Here is a 13729-nt window from a genome sequence, read left to right as displayed (position 1 = left end):
AGCGCAGAGGCGTCCGGGGAGCAACAAGTGTTTGTTGTGAAAGGAAGCTTCTGACGAACGCGCCGCACTGAGGCGCGCGTATCGCGCTGAGGCGCGCGTATCGCGCTGAGGCGCGCGCTATTTTACTGATGTTTTTTAACCAGCCCCGTTAGTACCATAATGCTGCCGCGACACAAGTGGAAGGAGAGCTGTTCCTTTTCACCCCTCCATGCACTGCTGCTCCTTGCTCATTCTTAAACACGAACAACAGTGTGGCGAGCCGGGCGTTGGCCCCGCCTTTAGCCCCTAAGACTCATGGGAAATGGGGGATCGCGGATGTAAATTTCCTCATCATAACTGAGGGATGTAATGTTGATTATATGGTTACTGTTAGTAATTTTATGTATGATACCTAGTTTGTCAATAAGTTAAAAATTTTTAAAAAAAAATCAAATAAAAAAACCCATAACTGAGGAACTTGTGAACAGAATAGAGGTCCATGCTGTTTCAGATGTGGGTGTAATTAGATACATGAGTTTGAGACAAGGCCAGTACCTGCCCACAGTGTGGTAATGAGCCATGCACACTCTGGTAGTCAGGACGCGCTTTGTCGAGGCAGCGACTTGTATACTGATGCGGCTTGTGTATGTACAAAAATATTTAAGCACGTTAAAATAGGTGGGTGCGGCTTGTAATCGGGTGCGCTTTATAACCCGGAATTTACGGTAGTTTAATTTAACACAGTTTGAACTTAAGTGTTTTGGGGAAATAAATCGTATTGGAGGTGACTGCTGGTTGGTTCACATGGTAGATTAAACTAAAATGCACTGTTGGATTTGCTTTGTTTGATATTTTGCATTAAGTATAAAAAAAGGCTTAAGAAGGTTAGGTTTACAGAAGTTTTCTTTCAGCCTATCAGTGGTTTAATAGACAGAGGAAATGCATAAAAGAATTATTTTGGAATGATTAAAATAACACAAGCCGATCTGACACCAAACAGTCCTGATTTAAATAAAAATGTACATATCTTAGCACTGAATAATAACTTTAAAATAAAATGATTGCTGAACCTTTTCTTTAGAGGAAACTAGAAAATTGTAAAGAAAAGGCTTGTGAAAAAATTCTGGGGCCTGAAGGTGGTTCATCCTGTCATTCAGAAGCTTTTGTATGGTGCGAGATGAGCCACAATGACTCCTTAACTACATCCAACCCCTAACTTTTGCATAGAGATCACATTTCTGCCAGCAAAGAAGAATCTTTCAAACTGAAAATGCTTTAGGAAAAACAGTGGAAGAAATAACCACTAAGCAGGTACAAGTTGTGAAAAAAAAAAGCCAACAACAATCCTCAGCATACTGTATCTTGTCGCATACTACGCAATAAATTCATAACTGGTGTATCTACCTTTAAGAAAGAAAAAAAAATGATACTCTGACTGTTTTTTCTGCATGAAGCACTATTTATATTCACAACTTCTACAAAGCAAATAAAAAAATAAAAATAAAAAAGCTTTGATCCTATGTTTATTCCCCCTGTTTTGATTCATGTCAAGCTGTTCTGATAAGTCTGTAATGCGTACCTGTGTGGGTGGCTACCTCTCTTTTTTACTTAACGATGTTTCTTTCTAGGTTTTGACCTAGTCAAGTGTGAGGAGCCTGGGGTCCCAGATTACGGCTACAAGATCCAGGATGATGGTCATTTTGCCAACACTTTTGTGTTGTATGCATGCTACCCTGGATACAGTCTCCATGGCAGCAGTACACTGACCTGTCTTAGTGGGGACAGACGTGTCTGGGACAAGCCACTTCCTTCCTGTTCCGGTTAGTATGCCAGCAAATGTGTGTGCTCCCCTGTGCATCAATAATTCAGGCCTACACCATCTGAATTATTAAAAGCTGGGCCTTTCCCCCCCTTTTTTTGTATGCAGTTGAGTAAGAACTACTGCAGGAAGAAGCAAAATTCAAAGTCACTTGCTGCTCTTTTAAGGTTGAAACATTATGATTTTAAAGTAGTTGAGCCAATGACTGAGTCATCATAAGGGAACTTTAAAAAAAAGGGGCTTGTGGGGATTGAGTCATTTTGTACAAACGCATTCCTGTGGTGTTGATAGCTGCTTGTGTTGCCAGAGCTGACTTTTCTGTGTCATCATTGAACTCAACACTATTTACTCTATAAAAACAGGTAATATTCAGGTACATTTTTATTTATTTTTAAGATTCTTTGATTGTCTGTGCAGTTTTTCAGTGCAAAACACTGTTTATATTTCAAAGGGTAAAATTTTCTGTTGCTTAAAAAAGTTTGCACTAATGCAGTATTTCTAAATTTATTATGGAAGAATTCTTGTTTTTTTATTGATTTAAGTTAGATGATAGACATTTCTGCATTTTTTACAGATTACTAACATCAAAGTACTGTCAGGAAATTGAATAGAGAGGGAAAGAAACAATATGGATGAAAATATAGAAATGGCTAAAACATAAAATATTTTGACTAATTCACGTACTGTTTTCTTTGAAGAACTTGTGTTTATAATTTCTCAATTATTATAAAAAATGGTAACATATTAATTTCTTCATTATCTTTTGTTTTATCATATAACTACAATAAACTTAAAAGACAATTGGATTCATTTGAATCATTCGGAGGCTTTAAAATTAATAATAGAATAACTTGACTTCTCTTAATTTAGTTTGCATAAAGTGTGCTAAACAACAAAGGAGCTTAAATAAAAATTACAGTATCAGCCAAACTGATGATAAATGCATATATCAAGTTTCAAGGTATTTCTAGTGATACAGTGTAGATAATTTTAGAAAATACTATTCATACAAAAAATGGATTTAAAAAGTAAGCAACGTAAAGTGATGTTTTTGTTTGTTTTTGTCTTTTACGCTAAGTATATTTTGCAGGTGGTTAGCACTTATTTCATTCAGTTGTTGTTCCTTTTTGTCAGCTATAAAAGCTTCCACAATAGTAGATGCCTTGCTTTGAATTTGCATAACAATTGCAACATGCTACTTATGAAAATATATCCATAAAATATTAATTTTCAAAAAATGCATCTTCTTGGGAACAATATCCATGGATCACTTATATGCAGATGTTCACATTGACTTAAAGCAAACAATAATACAGGTTGGCTGTGAACTAAAACAGCCCCCCCCCCACACACAAACACACACACACACTTGCCAACTTCTCATTCCCCATGAGTCATAAATGGCTTCACAACTGATGAAGTTGGTTGAACAGTCCAGAGCAAGTCACACGGCTTTATTTTTAACTATTTGAAGCTTTGTCAGATAACCTTTTTTGGTTGAACTCTGCCAAACTGAGGAGCTGTAATCAAGGTGGGATTAAAAACTACTGGGGCTGTCACCAGCACTGTAGTGGCAAGCATAGAGAGGAAAAAAGAGAAACATCTCTCAATGCAAGATATGTACACTAATGCCAGTGTGTCTCCTTTTTTTCTGGCTGTTCTGAAATATCACCAGAATTAAAACTCTGGCATAATGGACCAACAAGTATTATTTCAAAACAGTTGCCACTTTTGCAACTATATTAAAATTAGATGGAAACAAAGATTTGTTGTAATTATAGATTTTACCATCAATAACCTTTTAACTCCATTTGTGAGTTGAGGATTCTATTTTTTTCCAATTCTAACAGTTTATTGTTCGATTTTGTCTCTACACGCAGATTTTATTCTTTATAAGTTCCAAAAAGCACTGCAGTCCTTCTTATACTAAACTGAAAAAGTAGTTAAGTTGTCTCAAAAAGCAGGCGATTGTAAAAGTTTACTCCCCCCCCCCCCCCCCCCCCCATTTTTATCTATTTGTCCAAAATCCCTCTTAATTGTTTTTGACTTTCCATGTTTTGAAAAAAAAAAAAACATTGTCCTGCATGTTTTTCTAACCACTTGAGTAGCCAAGGATACTTGACATAAGGAGAGCCCAACAATGTTTAATAGAATTCAAGTGTCTGCTGGACAATCATTGACTGATTCAGGGCAAAGAGAGTTTCTCAAAATCAGGTTGCATTTTAAATGATTTTCAATCTGTGTGGGTTTTATTTGTTTTTACATGTCAAAACATTTGTATTTGGAACATATAGAGTATAGGCAGCATTAGGCATGTTGCTTCTAGCAAAAATCCTTTACTTTTTCTTTTTGTTATTTAAACAGTTTCGAAACTAATGCTGGCAAAACACAAGCTGCTATAGAGCACTTTACACAAGCATGCTTAAAAGATTGTAAAATACTTCTAAAGCACAGATTGTTAAAATGACCTTTTATTCTTTTTGATGCTATCCATTTCACATTTTATTTTAAAAGCAGATTTGTGAAAGTTTGCATTCATAAAAGGGCCAGATTATTTGTAATGTATTTTTAACAAAAGCAGTCATTTCTTCAAAAAATGCTTTTTTTGGATTAGTTTAAATTATTTGTGAAGGTTGAATTTAGTGAGAATCAGTCATTCAATGATTTCCTGAATCAGTGAATCAATGATGGAATCATTAGATCTAGTTTGCTATACTGCTTCAAAGTTGGTTGCATTGCTAGTACCTTCAGAGGATGCTGATGTAGCTTATTTTTCATCCACATCATGTCAATCAAAAGAGTTTAAATGAGAGTTAGACTTCAGTTATTTGGTTCCGTGAAATGTAGGTTGGATGGGTTTGGTTTAAGCCTTTTACATCCCATCTGTGTTTACAGCCTTTACACTTAAATGAAAGTTAAAGGATGTTGTAATTTTAGGGTACTTTCAGATAGTAAGAGGAGGGGGTAAAAGGCTGAAGTCAGAGTTGAAATAGCCATAAATACTGTTAAGTACACAGTACCTGTGGTGATCCCATGATCCTTGGATCGATCACTAGATTGCTGCTGATGAGGAAACCAGTTTTTACAACTGTTTTTCTAGATATGTATTATATAAGTGCGTGTTATGACTACAGTCTAATTGTCTGTGTTGTATCAGTCTCCTAACCCCGAGTGGGTTATAGAGGTACCATCGATTTCCTACAATTTCCTGCCATCTCCAGCGATCATATGCTTCTCTCTGCGAGTCAGACAAAGACAATCCTGTCCACTTTTTGATGTTGTCTTTTTTGCTAGGCCATTTGATCTTGTCACAAGTCTAGACCAGGTCATTTTTTCTTCTTTACAATGCTTTGCTGGCTGTGATGTGCACCGATGGCTGTGAATATTATGTTGCGCACTACTTTATAGGGGGTGTAGTTCTTGTATAAGATGTTCAGAATTCTTTGGTAGTATCTCATTTCATGTGCCTTAATTCATCTCTGGGTGTCCTTATTGACGGTCTGTGATTTTTTTGTTTGGGTTCATCATCTGAGATGAGGAGTCCAAGATATTTGAAACTATCAGCCGCAACATTTTCAGACCCTCCACTTTGATGTTCCTTGGTTACCATTTGAGTTGTTGGTCATTAGCTTTGTTCTTTCTGCATTGATTTCCTAATAACTGACCTATATTCTACAATGACATGACAATCTACTACTGTTGCATTGCCCTATGAAGAATACACAAGCACTTAGATTTCTATATGCATAAAAATCAAGGGAATGCAATTTAAAAAATTTAAAACCAGTCCAAATAAACTTTATCCATTCCCCACAAGACATGGCAGTTATTGTAGTTTCTGTTGATTTAAAACAAGTACCTTTTCTGAAATAGCCAAGTACTAATTTCAAGAAAGAAATGAAATACTATGTGTCCGGTTAAAAAAAGGAAAGGTTTACTCAGAACTGTTGACAAGGAAAGGAAAGTAAGGTATAAAGAATCCCACAGATGTAGACCACCACTCTGTTCAACTCAGTATAGGAAGCACAGAGACAGACAGCAGAGACACAGCCTGAGGCAAACCATCCCATGGTCTTCATTCTAAAACACACTGATGTGGGAGAGTGTCACAGACAATGGAGGAGACTGGAAGGATCTGCTTCCAGCAAATGCTTTCCTGGTTTCTGGAAGATTCTGAGTTAGTAAGTAACAGAAAAAAGTACAGATTGAATAACTCCAAAAACACATTTGAGTAAAACTGCATATCAAGTCTTCCATGTGCAAAACCATTAAACAGACTTATCGGCTTTGTGTGCAGAGCCCATTCTTTTAGTTAATTATGTTTTGATATTTAACTTTATCTTGTATTTTATGGATTTCCACATCTTTGCTTAAAGAGACATATCAGAGTTTTGAAGTACAAAACACCAAAAATTAAAGTTGCATAAATAATTGGTGGTAGTTGTGACAATTTAACTGGAGCCTAAAAACAGGGCCATGGACAGACATTTCAAAATAAAATATTTTGTTTTATTGTTTAAATAATTTTGAATCAGACACATGACATGACCCCTTCTGAACACTGTGTTCTAACAATGATGTGCTGTGCCTTATGTCTGAAATTCTCTGCTTGAAAAATAATGGAGTGTGAACATCAATAATTTACTATTCTTGTAAACTTTGACTATATTTTTTGGAAACATATTCTGTCTTTTTTGATGATGATTTTCTAATATTTTACTTTCCGTCATATTAAATAACTGTTACACGTTTAACTATAAATTACATACGATGCCAAAGAAAAAAAATTAACACAAGAAGACATCATAATCTAATGAGATAACTAAGATTGCCTTAAGAAAAAAGCAGAGAGGATAAACTACAATTCCTCAAAAGGGGTGCAAATCAGGTACTTGCTTTGCCGCAAGCTGAACTAAAAAAGTCACCTACGGTCTGTCACCTGTGCTGCAGCCTGCAGGAAGCCTGCATTGAATTGGTTTTTATCTTGTTCCATTTTACCTTTTTTTTTTTTTTTTACTGAATCTACAATGTTTTACAAATGTATAGAAAAACACCCAGAAGACCCCCTTGTGTTTGATTTGGCTTCTTTTTTCGAGTGCATGTCTTGAGTTTGTCTCTTGTCTTTTTTAGCCGAGTGTGGAGGTCACATCAGTGGAGCGACGTCTGGACGGATTCTGTCCCCAGGATACCCTGCTCCATATGACAACAACCTGCACTGTACCTGGACTATAGAAGCTGACATCGGGAAGACTATCAGGTAAAATTGGAGAGGCACAGACTCAAACTGCCAAAAAAAAAGAGGTTTTTGAAGAATGGGGATTCAACAGGATAAAACAAATGAGCGAACATTCCAGGACAATCACTTTAATGTTTTTGCTTGCTTTCTCTTAGCCTGTGTCACCCTAAACTGCTGTAGTGCTGAGGCTTTCTAAACACTTACAAGATTGCCAGGTAGCAATACATTAAGTAATGAGAGATAAAGGTTCGCTGTCACAGCCACTGCTGTGTTTGAAAGTGTAGCCCGTTATTCATTGTGCTACAAAAGTCTTCTTCGGCAGCTGCTGGCAGATACAATGTGTTCTCTCACCAAAAAACTAGTATGGTGTCTCTATCCACAGGTGAGCATCAATTCTATTGTTGTTGTTTTTTTTTGATTGTTTGTTTGTTTCCTTAGCCTCCACTTTATTGTCTTTGACACCGAGACCACTCACGATATTCTGAAAGTTTGGGATGGTCCATCTGGGCTCTCAGATGGAGGAATTTTGTTGAAAGAATGGCATGGTCCATTTCTGCCAGAAGATATCCACTCAACTTTCAACATCCTCACCCTGCAATTTGAAACCGATTACTTCATCAGCAAGCAAGGATTTTCAATTCAATTTTCAAGTGAGTATTCCTTAAGTACATTTGCACAGTAATGCCAGAGAACTGAGGATTTTTGTACCTTACAAATATCCATGTATGACATTGTGAATTAAGTTTAAGGATTTAATTAGCAATGTAAATGGTTAATTAACAAACTCTTTTGCTACTACACAAACCTGATTTATATGATCAAAAATAGAAATATTTGAAATATTAATTGACATTAGTGCTTTCTCTCTAAAGATTAAAAAATCTGAACAGTAAAAAAAGAGACATTTGTCTCTACAGCCTGCTAAAAAGATTATAGAAAGACCCACAAGAGATGTATGGCTCAGTTCTTGGTTGATTACAAAGAAAAGGGATAAAAAAAAGCTAATTAGAGTGTCTTTGTATACATGATTTGACAATAGAATGATTTTCTAAGAGATTATTGTTTTGTGTTTGCTGTGAATGAGTTCTATGTAATAACCAAGAAAGTAGAATTAGTCCATTTTTATTAGTTTTTTTCCATTCCTGCTGCTTTTAATATTAGTTGACTGGACACAATCTGTTATGACTGTTGGTCCCAGGCTTGTAAGGGTAATAGTTTTTCTCTGGGGGAAAATTTGAAACGGTGTCAAAGTAGTGACCTCTGAAAAAAGGAAGGTAACCATCGTCCACGAGGGAGGTTTTTCCTTCAAGGCTCTCTGTCAGTAGAGCTTTCAATGGCTTCTGATGTGAAAAGTGTACTTTGTTTTAGTCTTTTAAACAGAATTCAACCTTCAGTCTTCAGAACTTTGTGTCCAACCAATTATCCACAACAATTTCCTTTTTGCACAAACTATGTCGATCATTTCTGCTTACTTCCTTCACCCTATGAAGCAGAAAGTTCTGAAGGCGAACTTCTTCCAATGGAATGTGTTTTTTTCTTGTGTGTGTGTGTGTGTGTGTGTGTCAGGTGTGTCTCATTCATTATGCAGATAGAGCAGTACTTAAAATGGAAAAAAAGAAAAAAAGATTAAGGAAAAATGTCATACCTGTGCTTACTGCATGTTTCATTTTCCATTTACTGTCCTAATTGCTTACAGGTGTTACTTTATACATGAGAAAATGACTTAAAATTGCATGGGTTTTTCTTTTCAGTGTTTTTTTTCAATCAGAATATGTTTTTTTTATGGATGTGAACATTTTAAATTATAGTATAAATCAGGTAAACTATATCATTTTCTTTTTTTCCTTTTTAAATTTTAAACCCTATTAGACTCAACATGCAATCTTAATATTTAAAATGTCAAAACGTGCAACCTTTCCTCCTAGTCTAACTGTAAATTAGCATGTTTTTGTGACGAGCACTTCAACTGTGACGTAAAAATGTTTTTTTTTTCTCCCTAACATGAATAAATGCTTCCACAGCTCTATCTGTCACCACGTCACATTTGTGACCCTTCATATAAAACATTAAATATTTACACTCACAAGCTTAGCAGAGCACCAGGATTCCATTATTATGGTAATAACCTCTATATTTACCTATTTGCTCTTCACTAAAACAATGCACTCATTATCTCAGGCAAAGTTTCATTGGTATTTAGCATTAGGGGTGACTTTACTACATAAAGTTAAATTGTTGGAATAAATACATTTTGCTTTTGAACATGCTGTGCTTTGCATGTGAAGGATTCTAACTTTAGAGACCGGCTTTTGAGGAAATACTGAAAGAAATTAAGAAAAAAAAATCTAAAATTGTATTATTACCCACATTATTTTTGAAAAATTAAAGGGAAAAAAAGTTGTCAACAGTTTTATGAATATGGTGAATTTATTTACCAGGCTAATGGGCGGCCACATACAGAGAGTAATTACAGACTTAATACAGATTTTCTTCTTTGGAATCAACACAAATCGTCATTACACATTTAAAAAAAACATCAATGATGTACTTTACTAAACAAGATTGCTTAACAGCTTTAAACCCCCAAAAGCTTGTTGAAGAAGTTCACAATTATAGTCAAATAAGACAGCCAAGATAATAAAACCAACACCATCTGTAGACATGTACCTGCTTGTGCTGCAGGTGAATGGATCATAATGTAAAGCAACCTATTTTATAATGAAGTCAATCTTATACACTGCTGCAAGTATTCTGACCTCAAGGTTGAAACTTTATTAAATGTTTTTGGAGTGGTAGCCTAAGTTATTGTTATTATTATTAATTTAATGTTTTTTTTTTAGAGACTGGTACTGCAGTTTCTATTTTGACAGGAACATTTAACATCATTTAGGTTTTATGCTCAATTTAGTGAAATGTAGCTATGAATGTAATCCCGAGACATTTCCATCAATTCAAGTTCAGACTTGAGCTGAGTCACTATGGCTCAGACTTAGAATCCCACTTTAAGGTGTTGATGTCTTAGCTAACTGAGCAGTTTAGTAAAGAGCCCTGGATGTTGTAGCGGTGTCTTTCAGAATGTCTACCACACATCAGTCAAACACACAAGTTTGAGAGAGTCATGACTCTTCATTCTAGCTAAATGTTTTCATTTGTTTTGATTTTTGTTTTTGTTTTTCAAAACTTGGCGCTGAATAATTACTTTTTTTTTCACCTTGGAGTGACAGAAAGAAACTGAGACATGGAAACGTTGTGCATCACAATTGGGGGGGAGGGGGGGGATTGAAGGGTAATTACAGAACTGGTGGGCGGTTCAATCATAAAGCAAAAAGTTGCTGGAAGTTTATCATCATTACTGTTTGGTGTAAATGTTAGTCTAAACTGGGCGGGGCCGTTTCACACACACTCAGATGTTACAAACATACCTGTTGGCTCCAAAAATCTTCACATACAAGCATGTCAACATGTACACAATACAACTACAGTTCACACGCGCATACTTATTCATACCAACCAACACATGGAAAGCATTGTATTCTGTCACACATACTATTTGTGCAAAGGTGAGCTAACACCTGTGATTGTTTGTTCTGCTGAGGAAGATGATGGACTGTAAAAAGAGGTAGACTGCCCGGTCATCCCCACACCAAGACCCTCGCCGAAGCAGCAGCACTTGCCAGGGCCCTCCCATAACTTTTTAATCATTTATACAATTAATTTATTTCTAGTGGATTCTGAAGCTTTGCGTTGAAATGGAAGAACATAGTCACATTTGGAATGAACAGTATTTATCTCACCTAAAACGTCATGGCTTGAATTTTGAACAATCTAAAAACTGAAGTTGATTCTTTTTAAAATACAATAAATATGTTAACTTAAATAAAACAAAGCAGATGAAAGAAATACAAATATGACAAGACTGTATGGATAGGCAGTTCAATAAGCCACACTATTACGTATTACGTACTAGACTTTTAATATAAGTACAATTAAACTTTAAAAAAAATGATGCATTGGATACATTGAGAGATTTTTTTAAGAATCTTTAATGCAAAAGCTAAACCTTGATTAAAGTTAAAAAACACTGAGTTTTCTATTTTTGCTTTTGTAGGTCATTAGGCTGACATTCCTTTAATTAAACCTCCGTAATATATTTAAACAATAGTGCCAACCTCATAGCTGAAACCAATACACTGCAAAGCTGATTGTCATGGAGCAAGAAATGTGGGTCACATAAATGTAATTATCCTCACCAAGCACACTGCTTAATCCAAACGGAGAGCCAACAATAAAAAATGTAAAAGACAAGAGGAAGTAATTTTAAAATGAACCTGCAGGGAACAACTACTTCTATATTAAATGGTCTAGCTGAGTGAGAATGAATAGAAATAATGATAAATAAAATGTCACTCTTTTTTTTAGTGATGTAATACTCAACCTTTAAAAGGTTTCTGCTATTTAAAGTGTCCCATAGTCTCTGCTACAGCTTATGGAATCGGCACCTTCTGAAGATTTTCATGTATCCACGAAGAAAATACACAATTAAATGAAAGACGCCAAATGATTTTAATACTAGCTTTCCAATGATGTTGTCCCTTATTTTTCTACAGGTTTCTTTTCTATCATAACAGGCTGTCATTTTGCTTTTGGTTTAAAATATAATTTAAAAAAACAAACATAATTCTTCACTTCTGGGAAAATGGCTTTTTTGGGAATTGTAAAAAATATTTTACACTCTAAAACTCCTCTCCACTTTTTTAGTACATGTGACTGTGCTTCTGTTTATCTAAAGTAGTAAATCAGTGTTTGATTTTCTTTCTTTTCCTCTCCAGCTACTACAGCAACAACCTGTAATGACCCTGGCACCCCTGTAAATGGTTCTCGGTACGGGGACAGTAAGGAGCCTGGTGACAGCATGACCTTCCAGTGTGATCCCGGATATCAGCTACAAGGACAAGGAACCATTAGATGTGTACGAATGGATAACAGATTCTACTGGCAACCTGACCCTCCAACATGCATGGGTAGGTGTACAGTTCTCCATAGACTGCTGATTGCTAAGTCAACATAGGAAGAACTAGAGACGTGTGGATGTGTGTATAGTATCAACTGTAACAATGCAGTTTTATTTATTATTTATTTATGGCTTGTCCATCTATTTATTCATTTATTCTCCCATGCTTTGCTTCCTTTATTCAATCCCAATTTTTTTTTTTAACATGTTTGACTTCTTTAGAAAATGAAAGGATGTGAACGTCTGAAGGGTGACATTTTATTGGAATTCCAATATGCCGGGAAAAGCAAAGTCGGTGCGATAAAAGACACATTGTGTGAGAAAGGATTGAATCTTTCATTTTTTTTCACATGCATTGTAGAAATCTAAGTCCACTTTCCAAATACAAGTTCCTATCTCTTTCACAGATTCCCTTTGCTTTATATTTTTTAATCTTAATCATAATAGGCATCTGCTCAGTATCTTAATAGAGTTGCACAATTCAAGATTCTTTTTTTGACTGACCACTGCTTTTATTCCAGTTTCCACGCAATCAGAGTTTACAATAAAGTTCAAAAAAGGCTACCCTTTGAATTTCTAAGTGTAACAGCAAAGCAAGACATAATGTACAGCATTAGATGAAAAATATGTAGGATTGCTGGTGAATATTCCTGAACCAAGTAGCTATAACAGATGCTATGGCTTCTTCTACGGTCACATTCTTCATCTTTTTATCAAACGGACACTGAATGGAAGTCCTTCAGGACCCTTTTCAGAGTGTAGCTTCATTTTAGCCTTTTCTTGGGAAACATTTAATGCTTTGTTCCTTACAGAGCCTTTGACCCTCTGAGAATGACCTTACATTTTGCACAGCTGTAGATAAGGAGTGGCTTCTAAATCTCCTTCCATTTTCTGACCCTCCGTTCCCTTTTCCCCTCCGCCACACTCTCACCTCAGGAGGTGAATCCCTCTTGTTTGAGAGCTCAGAAGATTAACCACATTACAAAACAGTATACACAGTACTCCAGAGCAGTGTGTTTGTGCCTCTACGTAAGTGATTTGCAACTAATGCCTTTGTTTACCTCTTTTCGGTGCTGATAATCCGTTCTCACACCCCTGCCACCCCCAAGACACCTCTTCACGATTCAGACTCCTCCTTTACATCACCAAATTGCTGCTCGAATGCATCTTTCTGTCTCTGCTGCCAGTATCTCTTCCTTGCTCTCTGACTTTATGAGGAATAACAGGATTGCTCGGGGTGATTTTATTTTCTCCTTATTCCACCCAAATCCCATACTTTTACAATCACATGGAGCTTTCACTCCATCTCTCTTTTGATCTTTTAAAATCTCCCACCACTTTTTTAAGTGTGTGCAATGGGGGTAAAATCTGCCCTTCATAGAACATTAAATTTATTTCCCCAAGTTTAGCAATCTTACCAACCTATGTTGTCTTCTGCCATGTTGCTAAATCTCTATCCACTGGAGATCAGTGGATAGAGCAGCTGTCCGAAAATCAGTTGGTTGGAAGTTCCATTCCCACACTTGACAGTATTTTTTTTTCCTTGGGCAAGACACCTAACCTTACAGTGACCCCCCCCCCCCCCCCCCCCCCCCCCATCATATGAATTCTGTTGGTAAAACTCCTGCTCAGTGTAATGTAATGTGATGTTTTCATGTTATTTGTGTGAATTTTGCAGTCTAAT

The 13729-nt window shown here is 36.1% G+C and overlaps 1 protein-coding gene across 2 annotated transcripts in view; it reads left to right on the top strand.

Moving 5' to 3' along the window:
* Positions 1-13729, top strand: part of LOC101164142 (CUB and sushi domain-containing protein 1) — a 411649-nt gene that overhangs the window by 303356 nt on the left and 94564 nt on the right. For both annotated transcript variants that reach the window (XM_023953530.2, XM_078944567.1), the window contains exons 26-29: positions 1608-1799; positions 6929-7055; positions 7473-7684; positions 11864-12055. In XM_023953530.2, coding sequence (XP_023809298.1) covers positions 1608-1799; positions 6929-7055; positions 7473-7684; positions 11864-12055 — 723 coding nt within the window. The remainder of the gene's footprint in view (positions 1-1607; positions 1800-6928; positions 7056-7472; positions 7685-11863; positions 12056-13729) is intronic.

The sequence above is a fragment of the Oryzias latipes genome, chromosome 3 (genome assembly GCF_053564925.1).
Source record: "Oryzias latipes strain Hd-rR chromosome 3, Olatipes_Hd-rR_3.1".
In the NCBI taxonomy this organism is placed as follows: Eukaryota; Metazoa; Chordata; class Actinopteri; order Beloniformes; family Adrianichthyidae; genus Oryzias; species Oryzias latipes.
The sequence above is the reverse complement of the archived record's forward strand: the minus strand, read 5'-3'. Positions and strand labels throughout refer to the sequence as shown.